Raw genomic sequence first — 21,416 nt, 5'->3', positions numbered from 1 at the left:
TTGTCCACAGTTTTGAGCAGCACATCCCGTGGTATGCCTGCACACGCTCTTCGAATGCGTTACTCCATATCGTTTCGGGTTGTGGGCTGTCTTTCATAAAAAATATTTTTTAAATAACCGCACAAGAAAAAATCTTGACATGTTAGGTCTGGTGAACGTGGAGGCCACTGTATTGGTCCGCCGCGTCGTATCCACCGACGAGTGTACCGTAAATTTAAAACGTTCCGCATATTTTTAGCATAATGAGGAGCTGCTCCGTCCTGTTGGAACCATATTCGTTTCCTAGTTTCTAAATCAATATCTTACATTAGCTCCAACAAATCATCGCGGAGAAGTTGTAAATAAGATCCACCAGTAACATTTCGGTCAAAAAAATACGGTCCTACCATGTAACTGTAAAGGATGAGCCAGACAGTAAGAGATTTTACTTTATTATATGAGCACCCAAACAGTAACTTCATTTTTCCATTGCGGCCAAGCCACGGCCGGCAGTGTTAGCTGCCTGTAAATTCTTTCGTTTCACGGTTTAGCAACAGGAAGTCAGCACCGAGGAAGGGCACCTTGATCACGCGCCTCTCTCATGTGCTGACGAGGTAACGCCGCCCCAGGCGTAGCTTAGCAGGCAACGCTCTGGGAAGTTCCATGCCGCCCGCACGGTTTGCTCGGTCCTGACCAATCAAGGCGGAGGAAGCCACGTGGTGCGTCGAATATACCCGGCCGCCCGTGGCCGGGCTCGCTCTCTCGTATTCTTGCTCTCCCGCGAGTCGGATGCGCGCCCTGCAGCATTGAACATCTCCCGCTTCTCCCGGTGCTGCGGCACTGTGGAATTAGTTTTGGCAGACAACCACTTTCGGTAGCTTCGCGAACAATGTTCGCCAAATTATAAGCTCTGGCTCACCGTTACCTCCCTAGGGTTATGTATCCCCTTTCAACATGCATTAGCCAATAAATGGCCTTTCTCTAAAAATTACCTTATTATTCCACAACGCCCACCGCCTGCCCAAGCGCCCATCCTGTACATAACCGTTTAAAATTCCACACCAGACCATTAACTACCATTTGTGCTGATTGTCAAGGGATCTGTGCAAATGTGGATTGACAGGAGACCAATAATGACAATCATGACGATTTAATTCGCCATTGTTTTTGAATGTGGCTTCATCGGTGAACATAACGTACCTAAAAAAATCATTGCCATCTCTGCCCATTGGCAGAAATGCACGCGTATTTGCGTATCTTTCGGTGTTAATTCCTGTGGCCGCGTGATATGATATGCATTTTGTTTATGTGCCTTCAAAATCCTCAAAACAGTTGATTTCGGTATTCCAGTTTGTCTTTGAATCGCACGACTACTAATTTCGGGATCCAGTTGAACACAGGCGAGAACGGTAAGGGTACGAGCGTCATTTTCATTGTATTCGCGATGACGAGGTGGACGGTGCATGTATCCAGTTCGAGCTCGCTGAGTGCAATTTAGAATAATATTTTCACTTGGATGTCGTCTGTTTGGGAAATGATCAGCATACAATTACGCACCTGCAGCGTAACTGGTGGTGGTTGTTGGGATGTTTAAGGGGGACTAAACTGCTAAGGTCATCAGTCCCCCATTCCAAAAACAGGCGAGACATAAGTGCACGAAGCAGGTAAAACCCCAAAGGGAAGGAGACTCCCCCCCCCCCCCCCCCAGGCGCTAAAGAACACAAATCAGGCAACGAAAACTACAGAAAAGAAGAGTACAGACGAACACAAAACAGAAAGAAACAGAAGAAAAGAAGATGGCCGGAGACTGGCTGACGGACCACAAGAACAAAAAAAGGGAAAGAGTCAACCATCCGACGACACACCAAAACAGCAACAAATATTGAGAGACGCGAGGACAAAAGACACAGAAAGGGAAAGGTGCAGGACCCCCTAAATGGACCCATAAAAAGGACTACCACGGATAAAACGTAAAACATTGTCAGCCATGGAGGCATCGTCGCATAAAATCAAAGGCAAAGTGCCCGGGAGATTAAAAGACTGCCGGAGGGCGCGCAGTCGGGGACACTCCAATAAAATGTGGGCGACCGTCAGCTGGTACCCACACCAACACAAGGGGGGATCCTCCTGACGCAAGAGATGGCCGTGCGTCAGGTAGGTATGGCCGATGCACAGCCGACACAGGATTACAGAGTCCCTGCGAGAAGCCCGCAGGGAGGAGCGCCACACATCGGTCGTCTCCTTGACAGCCTGCAGTTTATTCGGGGCTGTCATGCCACGCCACTCAACAGACCACATCCCAAGCACCTTACGGCGCAACACCAGCTGCTGATCGCGAGCCGTAAGGCCGATCTCCAAAGCTGGGGCGCCGATCGCTCCTTTGGCCAGCCTGTCAACACGTTTGTTCCCTGGGATGCCAACGTGACCTGGCGTCCAAACAAAGACCACCTAACGACCAGAGCGGGTAATGGTGGAAACAGACTCCCGAATAGAGGACACCAGAGGAGAAGAGGGATAGCAGCAGTCGATGGCCTGGAGGCTGCTCAGGGAGTCACTGCAGATGACGATGGACGTACCTGAGCAGGAACGCATATGCTCAAGAGCGTGCAATATGGCCACCAGCTCTGCAGTAAAAATACTGCAGCCAGCCGGCAAGGAGCGCTGTTCAACATGGGCAGCGTGAGCAAAAGCGCAGGCAGTGCGACCATCAACCAGGAAACCATCAGTGTAGACAGGCTCACAGCCCGGAAATGAGGCGAGGAGCGCAAGAAAACGGCGACGGAGGGCCACAGGCGGAACCGAGTCCTTGGGTCCCTGTGCCAAGTCCAGACAGACGGACGGCCGGGGCAAACACCAGGGAGGCATAGGTGCACGGATCCGGAAGGGAGGCAGAAGAGGGAATGACCCTAGTTCGGACAGCAGGGACTGGACGCGGACAGCTATGGAAAGCCCAGACCTAGGTCGCCGTTCGGGCAGATGGAGGACCATGGCAGAGAAAAGCAGGTGATGATTGGGATGGCCGGGAGAGCAATGCACGTGGACAGAATAGTCGGCGAGGAGTCGATGGCGGCGAATCCGCAGCGGGGGAACCCGGCCTCCACCAGTAGATTATCCACGGGGCTCGTATGGAAAGCGCCAGTTGCAAGCCGAACCCCACAGTGGTGTATGGGGTCTAATGACTTCAACACTGAGGGTGATGCAGACCCATAGGCCAGGCTCCCATAATCTAGCCGGGACTGCACAAGGGCTCCGTACAATCGCAGCAGCGTGCAGCGATCTGCACCCCAAGATGTGTGGCTAAAGCAGCAGAGGGCGTTGAGGTGCCGCCAGCACTTTTGCTTCAGCTGAGTAAGATGAGGAACCCACGTGAGCCGGGCATCAAACACGAGTCCTAAGAAGCGGCAAGTCTCCACCACTTTAAGGAGGTGGCCGTCGAGGTAAAGTTCAGGATGAGGGTGGACCGTCCGACGCCTGCAGAAGTGCATAACTCGAGTCTTGACTGCAGAGAACTGAAAACCGTGAGTCAGAGCCCATGATGCTGCCTTGCGAACGGCTACTTGCAGCCTGCGTTCGGCGACTCCAGTAGTCATGGAGCTAAAGGAGATGCAGAAGTCATCGGCATACAAAGAAGGAGACACCGACGACCCCACGGCTGCAGCCAGACCATTAATGGCCACCAGAAATAAGTAGTCGCTCAACACCGAGCCCTGCGGGACCCCATTTTCCTGTATATAAGAGGAACTAGAGGCGGCACCCACTTGCACCCGGAAAGAGCGGCGAAATAAAAAGGTTTAAAGAAAAGCCGGGAGCTGACCACGAAGACCCCAGTCATGTAACGTAGCAAGGATGTGATGCCTCCAAGTGGTGTCATACGCCTTCCGCAGATCGAAAAATACAGCAACGAGATGCTGACGTCGGGCAACGGCCATACGGACAGCAGATTCCAGCCGCACCAAATTGTCTGCTGCAGACTGGCCCCGACGGAAGCCACCCTGGGATGGAGCGAGGAGACCGTGCGACTCAAGGACCCAACACAAACGCCGCCCCACCATACGTTCGAGCAATTTGCACAAAACGTTGGTGAGGGTAATGGGACGATAGCTGTCCACCGCCAGTGGGTCTGCACTAGGTTTCAAGATGGGGACAATAACATCCTCTCGCCATTGCGACGGGAACACGCCTTCGCCCCAAATGCGATTAAATATCGCGAGAATGTGTCTCTGGCAGTCCCTGGAGAGATGCTTCAGCATCTGCATGTGGATGCAGTCTGGTCCTGGTGCTGTATCAGGGCAATCGGCGAGGGAAGCGAGGAATTCCCTCTCGCTGAAAGGAGCATTGTATTTTTCAGAACGACGCGTGTGGAATGAGAACGGCGTCCGCTCGGCTCGCTCCTTTAGAGAACGAAAGGCGGGGGGATAAGATGCAGTCGCAGAGCTCTGAGCAAAGTGCGCGGCAAGCCGTTCAGCAATGGCGGCAGCGTCTGTGCAGACAGCGCCGTCCAAGGAGAGCCCAGGGACACCCATAGGGGCCTGGTATCCATAAATCCGCCGGATCCGGGACCACACTAGCGAGGGGGAGACATGGGAACCCAAGGATGAGACATACCTCTCCCAGCACTCCTGCTTACGCCGTGCAATAAGACGACGGGCCAAGGCACGGAGCCTCTTAAAGGCGATGAGGGTCTCTAGAAACGGGTGCCGCCTATGACGCTGGAGAGCCCGCCGACGGTCGCGAATAGCCTCAGCAATCTCCGGCGACCATCAGGGTACAGCCTTCCTCCGAGGGAGGCCAGAAGAGCGGGGGATGGCAGCCTCGGCCGCCGAAATAATGGACGTGGTTAAGACGCGGACCACCTCGTCAATGTCACCCTGTGGGGGAGACTCAATGGTTGCAGTGGAAGTAAAAGCCGCCCAGTCAGCCCTATGGAGAGCCCAGCGGGGCAGGCGCCCAGAAGAATGACTCTGGGGCAGTGACAAATAGATGGGAAAATCGTCACTACCGCACAGGTCAGGGTGCACCCTCCAGTGGAGGGATGGGACAAGTCCGGGGCTGCAAAGAGAGAGATCGATGGCCGAGAACGAGCCATGGGCCACACTGAAATGCGTGGGAGCACTGGTGTTCAAGAGGCTAAGGTCGAGCTGAGCCAACAAATGCTCCACGGCCCGACTGCGGTCATCAGAGACAGTCCCACCCAATAGAGGGTTGTGGGCATTGAAACCGCCCAGAAGCAGCAATGGTGGCGGGAGTTGAGCCAGCAGCGCAGCCAAGACATGTCGGGGAAGCTCCCCATCTGGAGGAAGGTAAACAGAGCAAACAGTAATAGCCGGCGAGAGCTCAACCCTGGCAGCAACTGCCTCTAAAGGCGTCTGAAGGGGTACTGGCGAGCTACAGACAGAGTGGTGAACAAAGAGGCAAACCCCACCTGATGCTCGTTGAGAGGCAGCACGGTTCTTATAGTATCCCCGATAACCGCGAAGGGCGGGGGTCCGCATTGCAGGAAACCAAGTTTCCTGCAGAGCAATGCAGAGAACAGGGGAAACACTCAGAAGCATCCGGAGCTCAGGCAGGTGGCGGAAATAACCGCCGCAGTTCCATTGGAGAATGGAAGCAGGAAGGGACTGGGAGGGTGTGAATGCGACTAAGAGGCAGACAGCGCCTCAGAGCCAACTGCCGCCACCGGGGGAGAGTCAGCTGAGTCCATAGGAGAGGCCCCCAAGGGTTCCGTGAGGGCGAGATCCGCGGCAGAGGCGAGGATCTCCACCTCATCCCCGGAGCCAGGACTATGTACAGCAGGCGGTGCTGAAACTGCCGGAACGTCCTTCTTCTTGGACACATGCCGTTCCTTCTTCTCACGTCGGCCCTTAGGGTGAGAGGGCTGGGAGAGCTTCTCTGAAGGAGCGTCGGAGGCTGACGATGACGCAGAAGCCCTACGACCAGCAGGTGGCGGAACCTTCAGCCACTGGCTGACATCCGGCTGGGTAGGAGAAGAAACAGAGGAAGGGAGAGCCCCGAGGGACCCCTTCCGCGAGAGAGGAACCGGCAGAGGCAACGCCGGCAGAGAAGGAGGGGGAGGGATCGAGGCTCCCGGTTGTGGAGCAGATGTCACTCCCGAAGTAAGCATGGGGGGAGCGACAGAAGAGGGTTTGCCCCCAACTGCTAAGGGGGCAACAGAGGAAGGCTTGCCCCCAGACACGAGGGGGGCAGACAGAGATACACGGCCCCGAGGGCCCACTGAAGGCGGCACAGCTGAGGCGACAACCGTCGCTCGCGTGGGTGATGATAACGTGGCTGCAGCATAAGATGTTCGAATGGAAGCAGCAGACAACCTTTCATATTTCAGTTTTGCCTCTTGATAAGTAAGCCGGTCCAGAGTCTTAAATTCCATGATCTTCCGCTCCTTATGAAGAACGGGGCAATCCGGCGCGCATGGAGAGTGGTGCTCCCCACAGTTGACATATACAGGCGGAGGCGCACATGGAGAATCGGGATGAGAGGGGCGTCCGCAATCTCAACATGTAGCGCTGGATGGTCAACGGGAGGACATATGCCCAAACATCCAGCACTGGAAGCACCGCATCGGGGGAGGGACGTATGACTTGACGTCGCAACGGTAAACCATCACGTTGACCTTCTCGGGCAAGACATCACCCTCGAAGGCCAAGATAAAGGCACAGGTGGCCACCCTGTTAGTCTTGGGACCTCTATGTACACGACGGACAAAATGTACACCACGTCGTTCCAAGTCGGCTCTCAGCTCGTCATCGGATTGTAACAAGAGGTCACGATGGTAAATAATCCCCTGGACCATATTTAAGCTACTGTGGGGAGTGACGGTAACAGGGACGTCCCCCAGCTTATCACACAAGAGCAACGCTCGGGACTGGGCTGGGGAGGACGTCTTGAGGAGGATGGACCCATTCCTCATTTTAGACAACCCCGCCACTTCCCCAAACTTATCCTCCAGGTGTTCCACAAAAAACAGAGGCTTCGTCGTAAGAAAGGAGTCACCATCAGACCTGCTGCAGACAAGGTATTGCAGTACGTAAGGCTCCCGCTTGGCACCAGATCGGCGTCGCTCCCATGGCACAGCCAACGAGGGGAACGACTGAGGGTCATATTGCACAGCATCAAAGTCTACTCTACCTCGCTTAGAGACGCTGGTGGCCGTGCGACCACCAGCTTGGTGTGATTTATTGCGCTTCATTGCGCCACATCCGCCCAGATGCCACCTACTCCGAACGGGGCTCTCCCCAAGGACACCACCCAGCCAAAGCAACGGGTACCTGGCCGATATCCCGTTGCCCGGAGTCCCCGTGCCCCAGACAAGATGGGCACATACTCCTTGGCATGCATGGGGAAGAATCAGCTCTGGCATCTGTAGTGCGATCCCTGCGTGGTCAGGGGGCTACCACCAAGAGAGTACATGACGACCCCACCACAACGGACTGGCCACCGTGCTGGATTTTAGGTACTGAAAGGGTCCACAGTTGTCGAGGGCGCTAAGAAGAAGAGTGCACACAAGACGAGAAGGAGACAACCCAGAAGATGTTGGGCGTAGTCCCCCCCCCCCCGCACACGACAATAGGTAACATGCAAGATGGTGGAGCATGATGGACCAATAGAAAAACACCACGTAAGGTGTCCTTCCCCAAATGGCACGCACTAACAACAGAAATTTGGAAAAAAAAGGAGGTCAAACCCAAGAGGGGACCATCACAGAAGGCCGAAACGTTTGAGACTCCTTTTAGTCGCCTCTTACGACAGGCAGGAATACCGTGGGCCTATTCTTACCCCCGAACCCGCAGGGGGATGCAGCGTAACTGTTATGGCATTCACCTAAAATTAACATTATGCCAACAATCTCTGTACGAGAATAGTGAGGCATGTTTCGATAAAGAATAATTTACTTTCGTCAGCTGATATTTACGGTTCACAATCTGAAAGAGAAGTGACGTCTGATCACATTCCGCCGACCTTTATACTGAGCCATAGTTCACAGTTTGGGCACAGTAGCGCCGCAGTTGGGTGAGTAACGCAATTGTGAAGGGTTCCCTAACGAGATTTTAATACCTTTCCTCTTCCTTCCATCAAAACCTGTGGCAGGTAGGATACATATTGTAAAACAATAGCTTAATTTCGCGTATAGAAAGAATCTGTGCACATTTTGTATCGATTTGATGCGTACTTCTCGGATAATTCTAAATAAATCGGAGTTCATCCCCAATTTTAATTTTTCTCGTTTTCAGCGCCATCTGTCAATGGTTTAAAAAAATGTTTCTGACAAAACTTGATTACTTTTTTATGGAGAATCCGAATCTGCAATAAGAAATGGGTGTTTCCATTTAAGATTTAAAAGTTACCCCCGCCCCTCCCAAGGGGGCGGGGGCTGGAGGTCACGTGTATTATTTTTTGATGTCCCCCTTTTGAGTCTAAGAACTTGTCTTACCCACTATTTTAACTCGATGTATAGTTTTCGAGATAAACTCACTCGAAACTACAATTGGACCACCCCGTATATACACTCCACCGCCAGTGCTGCCACCTGCCGCCTGTGAATGGTTATTGCACGCTGAAGTCGAACATAGGTGGGTGGTGATCATATAAATGTAGCTGGACCGTTACAATGACCTTAGAGACTAAGCATGAAATCATCCTTTTCGCCTCAAAACATGTTCATGCATATTGAAGTTATTATTTATGTAAACTAAAGACAGAACAATACGACTAGCTTATGGTCAAGGGAAGAAATATGCGGTATAACCGAGATAACACAGAAATTTTACGTCCGTCCATTTTCATAAATGTAGTGCGTGATTTGCGAGCCAGATGCAGCCGGCAAGTGCCGCTGGTGAGTTCTGCATTCGTAGTCGACGTTAGCTGCCACGCCGCATGTGAGGACGGTTTAAGGGTGTAGAGGAGTGCGGCGCTTACCTGCCGATGAGCGTAGACGACGGAACCGAGGAGCTTCCAGGTGCCGCCGCGGCGGTCCATGCGCACCATGCGGAGTATCTGGAAGAAGCGCAGGCCGCGCAGCGCCGACGCCGCGAACGCCGGCCCGCTCGCGCACAGCACGGCCATCGTTGCGAAGATGGTCGTCACGTCTGTACACACATCACGCAAAGGCTGCGCGTCAGACATTGGATGCTAGGAAAGGGGCTTGGTGTGCAACACCAAACGCCAGTACATTCTCCAACGCAGTGGTTCCCAATCTTTCTTAGATCATTACCCCTGAGTGCGATTAGTCATTAGCCAGTACCCCCGCCATCTCCCTCTCCTGCCGTCTTTTGCCCCCCCCCCCCTCTCCCACATTATCACCAACTTAGACTTATCTATAGAATGAAAGACTTTTCTTGGAACACTTTTGTTTTTAAAATGGTGAAAGACGAAAGATACTTTATTTAGTTTGTGTGTGTGTGTGTGTGTGTGTGTGTGTGTGTGTGTAAAGTGGGAGGGGAGGGAGGAGGGAGTCTTAGAATGAAATACGAAGGATAGTTCGTTTTCTTATCTGAGAGGGAGTTCTTGGTAGCACTGCCGACCAATGTTTTTAGTTCTTGTACAGTAAATAATTGAAAGTGTTTCCGGACTTTATGTAAATCCTGTATTATTATTATTAAACTTCTGTGTACATACTATAGTAGCCCTTATGAAGTTACTGCTGTCAGTTAACTCATATGTGTGTTTCGAAGCAAGTAATGAAGCATTTCTGGACTACTGCAGGTATTATCTACAACATGGAGAACACATTTTCTTAGATATTTAGCATTTGTTAGGTACACGTCTTACTTTTATCACCAGCGATGTACAGGACAACGCAGTGTGTACAGTGGGCGGAGAGTGTGAGGAACCTGCAACCTCTAACGCATTAATGCTACTAACTGCCTAAAATTAATTATTGGTAACTTATATAATTATTATCCGAGTCTCACAAAATTATGATAATATTAATGATCTTTTGAAAATAATTTAGTTTGGTAGCTCAAACAGAATCGGATCGTTTAGTTTTTACCCCTGAGAAAATTTTATTTTACCTCTCAGGGAGTAATCACCTCCGAGTTGGGAGCCACTGATCTAAGGGAAAATACACTGATGTGCCAAAACATTGAGCTAGGTATACACGTGAGAGTTTTTCATTCACAGAGAGCTTTTGCGAGTAACGTCGTGTGAACACAGCCGAAAGTCAGCTTGCTCGCAGTGTCCGAGAGTGGGGCCAGATCTCAGATAGTTGCGCTTTGCGAGTTTAGGCGTCTCGTGTAGACGGCAATCTCCATGTGTCTTTAGACCTGCTCGCCGCAGCTCTCGGACAAGAAAAACTACACAGGCATTGCAAGGGGAGCCGAGAGTACTCGGAGAGCGCTGAGCAGCCGTAATTGCGTCTCAGATTTGTGCCGTATTTCACAGTTTGTACGCTGCTATACCCTGACTATGTAATTTGCCGTACTCATGCACACTTTATACAAAAGTATCCAGTAAACTGAGTGTTTTGAGCCATAATATGTAACCGTGGCTTGCTTATGAGCAAAGAGTTCGCCCGTTTATCCTCCTTAAGGAACATCACCGGTAGTTAGCCAATTTCTAAAGTTCTATACTTGAACAGCGCTACACGGCAAATAACATATAATAACAGCATAGACATATTATATACAGTTAAGAAACGTAAATAAAACCAAAGCTGCTGAAGAGACTAGATCTCAAGTGAATACGTAAATGTGAATGGAAGACTAGCGCACTGCACAAAGCCGCTTTATAAATTTGTGATGGCATTCTCAGGACAGTTGAGGCTATTGCGATTGATACTCACAGTGAAGTGAATGTCAACAATTTGTCGGCAAAGAAAGGGTTTAACAAAGCTGCTAAGAAGAGAGCTCAGGATAAAATTGTGCATTTAATATGTTTGTACGAGGACAGGCCAGCGATATCCAATACACATTTACTGGACTACAGGAACCGAGAAAAGATGGGGAAGTTGGTTAGCTGAAGTGGTTACGGTTTTTAACACCCCCACAGACGAAATTTACCAGAATATCCAAAGGTCAAGGAATCAAGCTAAGTAATTTTATAACATAGATTAATTAACATGGAGGAAACAATGGAGTTTTGCTTGAAAGTAATTGTTTTTGAACTCGAAAAATTACCATTTGACTTCAACTAATACATCTATAGCATTAATTTTGTATGGCGTGGTGTTTATTGATTGTTTCTAGATTGGGTGTTGAAGAAAAGACGTTCAGGAATTTACGACTTGTTCTTTAACTCAATGCAAATAAAAAAATGTTCAAAGAAAGGTATGTTGGGAAATGCTTTATTTATCACATATTCGCCCTATTTTGCTTTTGAACGAGTGTGGGTATGGAGATGAAATCTGATATAATGTTAATTCATGCCAGTTGTAACTTTACCAAATATTACAGAGAATAAACATTCCTGATGCTAGAAATCATAGTGTCACAAGCAGTCTGCCTTAAACACCAATGGATTTACGCATAACAGTATCTAGCCTACCAATTTGGGGTCCAATTATGAGGAATATTATTTCCATTTTTAACGGTGTAATTCTCGTAAAGTTTCGATATAATTGTTTCCATCACGAACTCTACAATGAGATAATTGTACGAAAAGTGTTAAAAGTGCAGCAACAGTTTTATCCTCTTACATCGCAACCTCTTCCTTCATGCACAAAACACCACACATAAATCTCGCGGAGAATGATATCTCAGCTCTCACAAACATTCTCACCTGCTGTCTGCAAACGATTACAACAACTGCTCTCGCAAGACTCTCAGACAATTCAAAACTACTCTCAAGTAGCTGTCAGACAGTAGACCGAAATGAATTAAAAGACAATAGCTGCCAGTAGGCACCGATTTATTTTCTTTGATCTCGAATTGTTCGTTGTATTTGTTCTTGGCGGACGTCTCAAGTTCATCGTTGATCCATTCACTCAGTTTCCTAATTAAACAGGGCAGCTAAGCAATTGACCGAAGACGCTGAGCTACCGTTCCGGAAACCATCTGCACACGGTGCTCAATACAACTGCACAGACTACTCTAGCACGTATTTCGCCAGATACAAATTCTCGACTTAACCACACGGTACTGATGTAGTGCCCCTGCTCAGTTTCCTCATTACTCGCGGCATTTAGCCGATTACTGTTACGAGTTTGAGCTTGGTGTTCACCTGTTCTGAAGGAATCACTTAGTAGCGGAAAAGCATCCGGACCAGACGAGATACCCTTAAGATTCTACAGTGATTATGCTAAAGAACTTGCCCCCTTTCTATCAGCAATTTATCGTAGATCGCTGGAAGAACGTAAAGTACCTAGCGACTGGAAGAAAGCGCAGGTCGTTCCCATTTTGAAGAAGGGTCATAAATCAGATGCGAATAATTATAGGCCTATTTCGCTTACGTCAATCTGTTGTAGAATAATGGAACATGTTTTGTGTTCTCGTATTATGACATTCTTAGATAATACAAATCTCCTTCATCATAACCAACATGGATTCCGCAAACAGAGATCATGTGAAACTCAGCTCGCCCTATTTGCCCAAGAAATTCACAGTGCCATAGACACTGGCGAGCAGATTGATGCCGTATTCCTGGACTTCAGGAAGGCATTTGATACGGTTCCGCACTTACGTTTAGTGAAAAAAATACGAGCTTACGGAATATCGGACCAGGTTTGTGATTGGATTCAGGATTTCCTAGAAGAAAGAACACAACATGTCATTCTTAACGGTTCAAAATCTGCAGATGTAGAGGTAATTTCGGGAGTACCGCAGGGAAGCGTGATAGGACCTTTATTGTTTACAATATACATAAATGACTTAGTTGACAACATCGGTAGCTCCGTGAGGCTATTTGCAGATGACACGGTTGTCTACAAGAAAGTAGCAACGTCAGAAGACTCGTACGTACTCCAGGAGGACCTGCAGAGGATTAATGCATGGTGCGACAGCTGGCAGCTTTCCCTAAACGTAGATAAATGTAATATAATGCGCATACATAGGGGCAGAAATCCATTCCAGTACGATTATGCCATAGGTGGTAAATCATTGGAAGCGGTAACGACCGTAAAATACTTAGGAGTTACTATCCGGAGCGATCTGAAGTGGAATGATCACATAAAACAAATAGTGGGAAAAGCAGGCGCCAGGTTGAGATTCATAGGAAGAATTCTAAGAAAATGTGACTCATCGACGAAAGAAGTAGCTTACAAAACGCTTGTTCGTCCGATTCTTGAGTATTGCTCATCAGTATGGGACCCTTACCAGGTTGGATTAATAGAAGAGATAGACATGATCCAGCGAAAAGCAGCGCGATTCGTCATGGGGACATTTAGTCAGCGCGAGAGCGTTACGGAGATGCTGAACAAGCTCCAGTGGCGGACACTTCAAGAAAGGCGTTACGCAATACGGAGAGGTTTATTATCGAAATTACGAGAGAGCACATTCCGGGAAGAGATGGGCAACATATTACTACCGCCCACATATATCTCGCGTAATGATCACAACGAAAAGATCCGAGAAATTAGAGCAAATACGGAGACTTACAAGCAGTCGTTCTTCCCACGCACAATTCGTGAATGGAACAGGGAAGGGGGGATCAGATAGTGGTACAATAAGTACCCTCCGCCACACACCGTAAGGTGGCTCGCGGAGTATAGATGTAGATGTAGATGTAGATATCGTAGCCTTGATTTCACATATGTATGGTGTCTGTTTCGTCGCAAATGTCCGACAGAACAGACTAAAGGTACACATTAGACAGTAACTAGTGTACGCAATTCCGCAAGTACCAACTGAGAGTCTCAAACTGTTTGAGAGGAAAAAAAATCTCACGTGTATTCCAACCCTGAGCACTGCCTACCGCGAGACAAAGTCGCCCGGTATCGCTGCCAGCAACTGACGCACTAGGAAAATTATTTAGCGGACCAAAGACGAATGGGGAGTTACTCTACCAATGGGGCGTACAGGGGTTGGACAAACGTATAGAGACAAGGCGAGATACGCGTGCCTGAATATGGATCCAGATGCTACCCAACACTGCAGGTGGTGCTGTTGTATTTAACCGCGAACGGCTCCTGTGCAATGTCCTCAATATGTTGCAAATGTGAGTCGTGGTCAGAACGCTGTTCAATTTAGTTGTGAGTGCATAATGTCTGAGATAAGTGGATTCGAACGTGGGCATATTGTTAGTGCTCGTATGATGGCTTCTTTCGCAACCAAGGGAGCCGAACTGTTTGGTGTTCCAAGGGGTGCCGTATTGAATGTCTATGCCGCACACGCGGGAATAGGAAAAACGTCTCATCACACAGGTTCAAGTTCGTCGTCGATCCATTCACTCAGTCACAACGCAGTCGGAAGTCTGTTTGGTGAGTAACCGTGACAACCGGTCATTGAAGAGGATTTTCACGGAAAATAAGAGGGCGACGGCTGCAAAGTCACTGAAGAACTGAATATCACACCCATGAACCCTGTCAGCACCAAAACAACATGAAGGGAGCTCCATACGTTGGGAATTGCAGGATGTGTCAGAATTCCAGAGCCCCTCATCAGTGATGGAAATACGCTTAACAGAAAAATGGGGTGCCGAAGTTATAAAACCTGGACTATGGAGCAAAGGAAAGAAATAATTTGGTCGGAAGAGTCTTAAGAGTCTTGTTTCACACTGTTTCCAACCTCTGACTGAGTTTATATCTGGCATATATCGTCCCGGGTATACTGTGCAGAGACTGCTTGTTTCCAAGAGCGAATCTTGGCGGGGGTTCCGTGATGATTTGGGCAGCCATATCATGGTATTCCAAGGACTCCGTTTTTACTCTAAGAGATCTTATGAGTTCCAAGGAGTATGTGACGGTTTGGCTGATCATGTCCATCCTGAGGTAAAATATTTGTTCCCCAACGGTTATGCTGTGTTCCAAGACTACAGAACTCCTGTTCCAATTGCTCACATTGTATAGGACTGGTTTAGTGTACACCAGGACGAATTGTCGCGTCTAGGCTTACTACCGCAGTTACCAGGTCTCAATGTTATTGAAGTTTTCCATCTATTTTGTGGAGAATCGTGCATGTTCTCGGTCCACTTCCATCATCGTTACCTCAACTTGTCACTAGTTTGCACGAATAATGGTATGAGATGTCCTTGGAATCTGTAGATCACTTGTATCTATCCACATGCTGTTTTGAATGCCAGCGGGTTTCCTACACCGTATTAGGCAAGGTGCTGTTTTGTGTTGTTGGTGTTTCCATCTATCTGCCCAGCCTCTGAACACTGAAATAAGTGGCATGTCGAAAACCGCAAAGCCGGTTAGCTGTTCGCGTCCTGTAATCGTGAGCTTCTATATAATCTGGTCGAAGAACTGTAAAAGTAGATTAGTTGAAAATTGTTGGAAGTCCTCGCCGCCGGCCGTTGTGGCCGAGTGGTTCTAGGCGCTCCAGGCTGGAACCGCGCGACCGCTACGGTCGCAGGTTCGAATCCTGCCTTGGGCATGGATGTGTGTGATGTCCTTAGGTTTCTTTAGGTTTAAGTAGTTCTAAGTTCTAGGGCGCTGATGACCTCAGATGTTAAGTCCCATAGTGCTCAGAGCCATTTGAACCAAGTCCACGCCTTATCACAGAACGTGGAGTTCAGAGGCTTGCCCGCTTTGTAAAGTAGAACAGGCGGCATTCTTAGCAGATGGAGCAGAGTACAAGTTGGTGCAGGCACTAGTCGTTCGGAGCAAGCAGTTCAGAGCACATTGTTGAACATGGGGCTCTACAGCAGACACCCACTAAGTGTTCCCATCTTGATCGAAATATGTCACCAGCTGTGAATGCAGTTGCAAGGAATCATCCCGACTGGATCGTGGATCAGTGTAAACGTCTCTCCCAGTCGAATGCATCATTTTTAAAACAATTCCTCCTAACATTTAAAATTACATTGGACGTTAAAATACTTCTATTTTTCAGACGAACGTTTCTTGTATTTGACAGTCAGTATTTTCTATGGTCTTGACTTCTGCCGTTGTTTTGATTCCCACACTGAAAAACGTAGCCACTAACTTTAGCTCCGATTCCTTACTCTAGATCTCTCAACGTCATCTGATTTTATTTGGTTCCACTCTGTTGCTCATGTTTCATCTCTATTAATGTTCTGCTTTTGAAGGCACTGTCTATTCCTCAACATATACATTATCTGTATGGACAACTTCAGCTTAGTCTCTGCAAAGTTGAAATGGCTCTGAGCACTATCGGACTTAACTTCTGAGGTCATCAGTCCCCAAGAACTTGGAACTACTTAAACCTAACTAACCTAAGGACATCACACACATCCATGCTCGAGGCAGGATTCGAACCTGCTACCATAGCGGTCGCGCGGTTCGAGACTGTAGCGCCTAGAACCGGTCGGCCGCTGCGGCCGGTTCTACAAAGTTGGAAATATCTCAAAAAATTGTTGTGACAAAAATATTCTAAAAAAATATAGAGTCCGATCGAAGCACCCGTTGTTATTGTATAAATTATAGACATTTATTTCATTTGTCAAACGACTCCCAACATCCGAAAAATGAGGTACTACTGTCTTATACAACCCTCATAACATCTACCGGCATCTACTGGAAGTCGTGCGGCAGTCACGGCACGTGTCTATTCCCGCCACGCTACGAATTACTAGCGGCTGCGTCTGCACGCTATGTTATCACTTCTTCATCGCAGCGGAGATGGCTGGTTTTCTAACTGCTATGAGGAGTTAAATACTGCTAAGTTGCTACCGTACTATATTTACGGGAGTCTGATGCCACAGTTTCGTGTTCTTCCGCCTACTCTCCTTATTTTTCAGATCAAATTAGTATGTCCCCCAGTGATGACTCGAAGTTACTGATGGAACTTTCATCATCCATTCCATTTGATGATACTAGGATATGTGCCTTATAGAACGTTGGAAGACCGTATTGGTTTAATCGCTTAATGTAATCTAGCCAAGTGAATACTTTTCTATCGCTTTCACAGCAGGCACTATTAGTTTTTTAATTTATCGGTCTCTAATTCGTCTGTATGTTGTTGTAGATTTAGCCTGTAGATGCGATTCATTATCGTGAAGCCTATTCTACCATGATTCGGCAATAAACGAAGTTAGCGGCTACAAGCGATCTCTACACTTTTTAGAAGATTTTACCCCAAAAATCTTTGAAAAAATTTTTAGGTGGCCATCCCGTTATTCTTCTAGCAATAACTGTTTTCTGAACTGCGAGGTCATTTTCTAGACGCACGATTCGCACTTCCAACGATTGGATCACTCCAAGTCGACTTCTCGGCGATAATGACGACTCATATCTCATCTTGTTCAATCTCACAGCATAATTAGCTATCCACACAGTGGTTTGCAATATTCTGCTGTGTTGGTCTTCTTATATCACTGAGAGCTTAAAATTCACAGTACTAAATGTCCGATAATGCTGTTGAACGTACAGCTATGACGGACCGCCTTTTTTGGTAACCTCTATCACTAGCTCCAGGCAAATATATCGCTTATAATTAAATTTTCCTCGAGACATTTAAGTTTCATCTTTATCTACGTTAATGATGAAAGCTGAATAAATGAATTAAAGTTTGTGCCACGGCCGGTACTTGAACCGGGGGCTCCTTGCTTATTAGGTAGGAATGCTGACCATTACACCACCGCAGCACTACGACAAACAGGAGACCTAAATTTCCCGAAGAAAATGTTATTGTAAGATCTACACGATCACCTGAGTTACAGGATTTCCCCATTACGTCCAACTCTTGGGTGCTATTCCTATGCCGGAGAGCTATGTCAATAGTGACGATTTAGGGGGAAAGTGAGCTGAAGATATGAATCGAAGTTTGTGTTGGGGAGGGCATTGGACTTCAGTAGTCCGTGCAGCATTGTTGGCCATAGTGCTGCGGTGGGGTAATGGTGAGCATTCCTGCCTCGTAAGCCCGTAGCACCAATTTTAATTCATTTATACAGCTTCCATCATTATTGTAAATATATCGTTGTTACGAACCTATCGGTTTCCAAACGTCATTGATCGATAGCAATTATCAATCACTTTTCAAGTTATAATGGGATCAGAGGTATTTTACGTGAGAAATTTACTTGCAACAACGAGCAGTTTTCTTATTCGAATTGATAAGACTACAGAATACTTGACTCGTAAACGACTGTAACTGAATTTCAGTTTTAGCTCACTGCACATGGACTGATACCCTAGTGCAGTCCATTCGCCTCTTTTTGGAGTCCTCATAATGCTGCCATATAGACTTGGTTCATTCAAAAAGTGCATCTATTACAGTAAATGCTCCCTCTATACAGAAGGAGGTCGCGTTAATTTTAAGAGAAGGAATTCGAAGAATGGTTGACATGCCACGCATTAACTTGTACTTCCTTTTATTGCCGTAATAAATAACGTGAGAGAAAATGCAATAGTACGCAAAGATCCCTTATTACTGTGTACCACCTACAGAGAATTTATAGCTGGAATTCCAGCTATGCAGCTGCTTGTCCTTTCTACAGAGCACTAAAGAGTGGTTTTCCCTAGGCAAAAGTAGTGAACTTCGAATGTAATTTGTCGTTCAAAGTCAGTGCGTTCCTTTGGCATTAGCGATTGTTTCACTCTGTGCAACATGGGACAGTAAATGAATATACTTTATAAGCTACAAACTATGCATTTATTCTCCCCTTGGATAGAGCAAATGTTTGTCTTTTCTGTCTATAATACGCTTACTGTTCCACTGTTCCTCTTTCCCCTTGGTGTCTTCTGAATTATGGGTCAGATGAAACTTCAGGTGACAATTCCTCGAAAATAAAACAATAACAAATAACTAGGCCTAGTGATTTTATTTTATTTAGCAACCTGGTAAAATTATTCAAATGAGCGAAATTTTCTACTTGAGTGTTATCAGTTATGAACCTGCTCTTTAATTGCAGTTTATGCTCAGACGTCTTACAGACAGGTTTCTGTAAAAGCTGTAAATAGACATTGGCTCCCCCTTCTACCTTCAAATTTGAAAGAGTGTAGTCAGTCCATATTTTCAAGAGCTTTCTCTAAATATACGAATGTTACAAACGCAGGTTTCCTTTTCTTAAGCCTATCTTCTAAGACAAGTCGCAGGCTCAGTATTGCCTCGCGTATTCCTCCATTTCTCCGGATCCCGAACTAATCTTCCCCCGAGGTCGGCTTCTATTAGTCTTTCCATTCTTATGTAAGGAATTCGAGTCAGTATTGTGTAACAAAGACTTATTAAAGTGATGGTTCGGTAGTATTTATACCTGTCAGCGCCTGCTTTCTTTGGAATTTGAATTATTACAGTCATATGCGATACGTGCTCTGAAATGTCATAAATTCGAGAAAGGGAAGCCTTCTAGCACTCTGTGCATTAGCACTGATACACATGGAGCAAAATATACGTTATAAATTTTTACGATAATTTATAGTAATGAAACTATCCGGAGTATCTTTTATGTTGAAACTTGATAAGCAGCGAACCCTCCTGCAATTGTAGTATAAAATGTATTTAAAATTTAGATTCACCTGTCCCTCGACGGTGTTACTGTCTTGCATAAATCACTGAAAATGAATTTCCATGTGTTTGACAACAAAACTGATCTTCATTGTGATAGTTTCGCATTGCGGAACTCAAATTCTCTGAAAATTAATGCACGAATGATCAGGTGTCAGATACGTATGACCGAGGGAAGTGACACAGTGGGTACGGTATTATTAAAAGCACTCTGGATAAGCGGGATTCAAACCCCGTACATCTATACAAATTATGACTTTTCTCGATGTTTGCCAAAATCAGTTAAGGGTGAATGCTGGGATGATTCTTTCGTATGGATAAGACTGGGCGGCGCGGAGTGGTCGCGCGGTTTGAGGCGCCTTGTCACGAACTGCGTGGTTCGAGTCCACCCTCGGGTATGTGTGTGTGTGTGTGTGTGTGTGTGTGTGTGTGTGTGTGTGTGTTGTTCTTAGCATAAGTTAGTTTAAGTTGTGTGTAAGACTAGTGGACGATAACCTCAGCAGTTTGGTCCCTTAGGAATTCACACACATTTGAACATTTGGTAAGACTGATTGTCTATCTTGAGAGAGAATTGTCAGAGCATGTGCTTCGATTAGTGCCGATGTGATAAGGAATACCACTCAATCCATGATAAGAAGATTGCAGCACTGCATTGATACCAGTGGTCATCACTTCTAACACCTTCTGTAAATGGACGTTCATGCAAACTTTTTGACCTTCGTTGACCTTCAAAAACATTACTGTTACACACCACTGGATTGGACTCGATAGCCGCTATCGGAAAATAAGTACCAAACTATAGCATCCCATTTTAAAAAATAAAGTTGACCTTCATATTTCTGACGCAACCTCACCTAGCAACAAAAAACCAACGTCATACTAGGGCCACCGTTGTCCTATGCATCATCCGTCCCACAGACGTTTCAGCTACAATCATACTTTCGGAGCTATTCGAGGTGGCAATAATTAGTGACTCACCATGTATAACTCACATTAACATCCAGAGTGTTCGATTATTTATTTTTAAACCATCGAGACATAACTGAATTTTTTACATCCAGAAATACAGTTTCCTTTTATTTAAGATGACAAAGTTGATTGTCGTCATCTCCTCCATTTGTCCACCTACACAGAAACTAATAACAGCGATTTATATACCCCTCACATCCACTAACTTCTGTCTGGAGAAATTTCACCTACCGCAAAATTACATATGTTATTTCGGAGGCATGTTTAACTCCCTTCATCCCACTATCAGGATATTTGTAACATACCAGTGGAAGGTTACTGTTTTTTGTCAGATTCGGTATCTTATATTTTACAAGGATGAATAACTTTATATCCGGACTCAGATCAGGAGAGTAATTTTACTGTCGCTGTCATTAAGACGAGCGCTAGCACTAGTGGAATTTTTGAAAGACGGGCAGCTTCGGAGAAATGGAAATCAGTTCCCAAAAGGGACGGCATGATCCTCGGCAAATCTTTCTATGAATGTTTTGACGGGGTTTCAGGGTTTGTTTTTGTTCGATCCAGTAGCCAGAGGATTTCTCTCAATGTAATCGCTACCTTCCTGTTGATTAGTTGCTAAAACTGATTTACTAGTTGATCTACCAAGCGGTAGCAACGAGTTAACTGTACAACTTAGCTGTAGAGCGTATTGGTCCTAAGGAGAATGCCCGTGCTGGCAAACAAGCGAGCAATCCTGCAGCAACAGAGGTGATTAGCTGAGTGGCTTCACATGTTCATCAAATTTAAGGAGTGTTTGTAAATTCATGAAATAGGGACATCGATCCTGGTCCTTCGTGAAAGGTGGACACACCTCCATCTGTATATTGAAATGACAGTTAAATCAAGACCCTAAGCTGTCGACGGGCGTTGATATACATCAACGGGGACAGATGAAAATGTGTGCCCCAACCG

At 46.8% G+C, this 21,416-nt stretch overlaps 1 protein-coding gene across 1 annotated transcript in view; it reads right to left on the bottom strand.

Moving 5' to 3' along the window:
• LOC126473146 (potassium voltage-gated channel subfamily KQT member 1-like) overlaps positions 1-21,416 on the bottom strand; it is a 1,059,334-nt gene that overhangs the window by 526,165 nt on the left and 511,753 nt on the right. The window contains exon 4 of the mRNA XM_050100004.1: positions 8,911-9,080. Within this exon, the coding sequence (XP_049955961.1) occupies positions 8,911-9,080 (170 nt within the window). The remainder of the gene's footprint in view (positions 1-8,910; positions 9,081-21,416) is intronic.

The sequence above is a fragment of the Schistocerca serialis genome, chromosome 4 (genome assembly GCF_023864345.2).
Source record: "Schistocerca serialis cubense isolate TAMUIC-IGC-003099 chromosome 4, iqSchSeri2.2, whole genome shotgun sequence".
Taxonomy (NCBI): Eukaryota; Metazoa; Arthropoda; class Insecta; order Orthoptera; family Acrididae; genus Schistocerca; species Schistocerca serialis.
The sequence above is the reverse complement of the archived record's forward strand: the minus strand, read 5'-3'. Positions and strand labels throughout refer to the sequence as shown.